Genomic DNA, 2,235 nt, shown 5'->3' on the forward strand with positions numbered 1-2,235 from the left:
AAAAAGGAAGAGGGAAAAAAAAGAAGCTGCACACACTTTGCAGCAGGAGAGAGGAGTGAGAAGATGTGAGAGAAAACAACTCCACAGACACCAAGGTGAGTGAAGAAGGAGGGGGAGGGGGTGCTCCAGGCGCCGGAGCAGAGATTCCCCTGCAGCCTGTGGTGAAGACCATGGTGAGGCAGGCTGTCCCCCTGCAGCCCACGGAGGTCCATGGTGGAGCAGATGACCACCTGTAGCCCATGGAGGACCCCACGTCAGAGCAGGAGGCTGTGACCCCGTGGGAAGCCCACACTGGACTAAGTTCCTGTCAGGACCTGTGACCCCGTGGAGAGAGGAGCCCACGTTGGAGCAGGTTTGTGTCAGGACCTGTGCCCCTGTGGGGGGACCCACGCTGGAGCAGTCTGTCCCTGGAGGACTGCACCCCATGGAAAGGACCTGTACTAAAGCAGTTCGAGAAGAACTGTCAGTCATGGGAAGGACTCACATTGGAGAGGTTTGTGGAGGACTGTCTCCCATGAAAGGGACCCCAGAGTGGTGCGAAGGAAGAGTGTGAGGAGTCCTCCCCTTGAGTAGGAAGCAGCAGCAGAAACAACACGGGATGAACTGACCCCACCCCCGATTTCCCGTCCCCCTGTGCCACTGGGAGAGAGAAGTTAAACCCGGGAAGCAGGGAGGGGAGGGGGAAGGTGTTTTACGATTTGGTTTTATTTCTCATTATCCTCTGATCTGATTGGTAATAACTTAAAATCTGTTTTTTCCCCAAGTTGAGTCTGTTCTTCCCGTGCCAGCAGTTGCTGAGTGATCTCTCTCTGTCCTTATCTCGACCCACGAGCCTTTCATTATATTTCTCTCCCCTGTCCATTTGAGGAGGGGGAGTGATAGAGTGGGCTGATAGAGATGCATCTGGCATCCAGCCAGGGTCAACCCACCACACAGCCAGATTTACTCAGCTCTTGTCACCAATTTCTCTAACCCCCACCCCTCAAATAAATGATCAGCTCTGACTCTTAGTAGTAGTAATCGTTCCACCTACTGTGTTGTACAGCTTCATCTTGAAGTTCTGGAAGAAGTACCAGTTGTTAGCTTCATCGGAGGACAGGCTCTTGTACTTCATGACAGCATCGTAGCCAAACTTCCTGAACTCCTGCCTCTGGTTGAACAAGATGCACGTGGGCGTCTTTGGGGTCTTAAGCCCGTGCTCCATTCCCCAGTACACTTGGCGGATTTGGTCTGTACCTGAAGCAAGGGAAAAACAGTACCCACTGTAGGACGTGCCAAAATCTATAGCAACGACAAAGACTGACCTGCTGGCCATGGCCAATGGCAGTGCAGGGGTGCACAGCTCAGTACACTACAGAGCAGTAAATAGTCAGGATAGGGATGAAACTGAAAGCGCTCTGGCTGATAGTGCAGGGTGAAGCCAACCCTCTCACACTTGATTGGCCGGAAAGGCATGTGATACTAGGTACAGTGCAAAGAAAACAGGCCTTTTCCTGTAAAAGGGAAGGGCTTGTTTCTGTTATATTGGAAACTTCCCTTTGTGGAAGCAAGAAAGTACCCGACACTTGCAGTAGCTTCTTGCTCTCCTGGCACCACAGTCCTCTGTGCTGCCGTTCATTTCAGCAAATATTTTCTGCTGCTGTAAAGCCATGGGTACACCTGAATTTTCTTCCTACAACAGAAAGGGGATGTTTGAAGGACCGTGTAAGGGCACTGATCCTAAAGAGATGGCTGCAGAAGGTGGCAGGTATGTTGTACGGGGGGTGTCTCTGGCTAAACTTACGAAGTTTAACCTTAGCAGGCCTAATTATTTCTACAAAGTCCTTTGAGGGGTTGCAATGAGGGACTGCAAACATTTCCTGACTGTGAAATATTTCAGTAAAAGTGACAGAGTTCCTATCTGTCACAGGCATAGCTAATTTCCTCAAGTTCAGCTGCAAAGGGTAAGGCAGATCTTAAATGGGTGTGAGAGTGTGGTGGGTTGACCCCAGCTGGATGCCAGATGCCCACCACAAGCTGCTCTATCACTCCCCCTCCTCAGCTGGACAGGGGAGAGAAAATATAACAAAAGGCTTGTGGGTTGAGATAAGGATAGGGAGAGACCACTCATCAATTATTGTCATGGGCAAAACAGACACAACTTGTTGAAACTGAATGTAATTTATTACCAATCAAATCAGAGTCAGACAATGAGAAATAAAACTAAATCTAAAACACCTTCCCCCACCCCTCCCT

At 50.1% G+C, this 2,235-nt stretch overlaps 1 protein-coding gene across 1 annotated transcript in view; it reads right to left on the bottom strand.

The window, feature by feature from the left end:
• Window positions 1–1,315, bottom strand: part of LOC104531919 (heat shock 70 kDa protein 12B-like) — a 6,730-nt gene extending 5,415 nt beyond the window's left edge. The window contains exon 1 of the mRNA XM_010176962.1: window positions 1,034–1,315. Coding sequence (XP_010175264.1) covers window positions 1,034–1,315 — 282 coding nt within the window. The remainder of the gene's footprint in view (window positions 1–1,033) is intronic.
• Window positions 1,316–2,235: the final 920 nt, after the last annotated feature.

Source organism: Antrostomus carolinensis, unplaced genomic scaffold (genome assembly GCF_000700745.2).
Source record: "Antrostomus carolinensis isolate BGI_N321 unplaced genomic scaffold, ASM70074v2 scaffold26701, whole genome shotgun sequence".
Classification (NCBI taxonomy): Eukaryota; Metazoa; Chordata; class Aves; order Caprimulgiformes; family Caprimulgidae; genus Antrostomus; species Antrostomus carolinensis.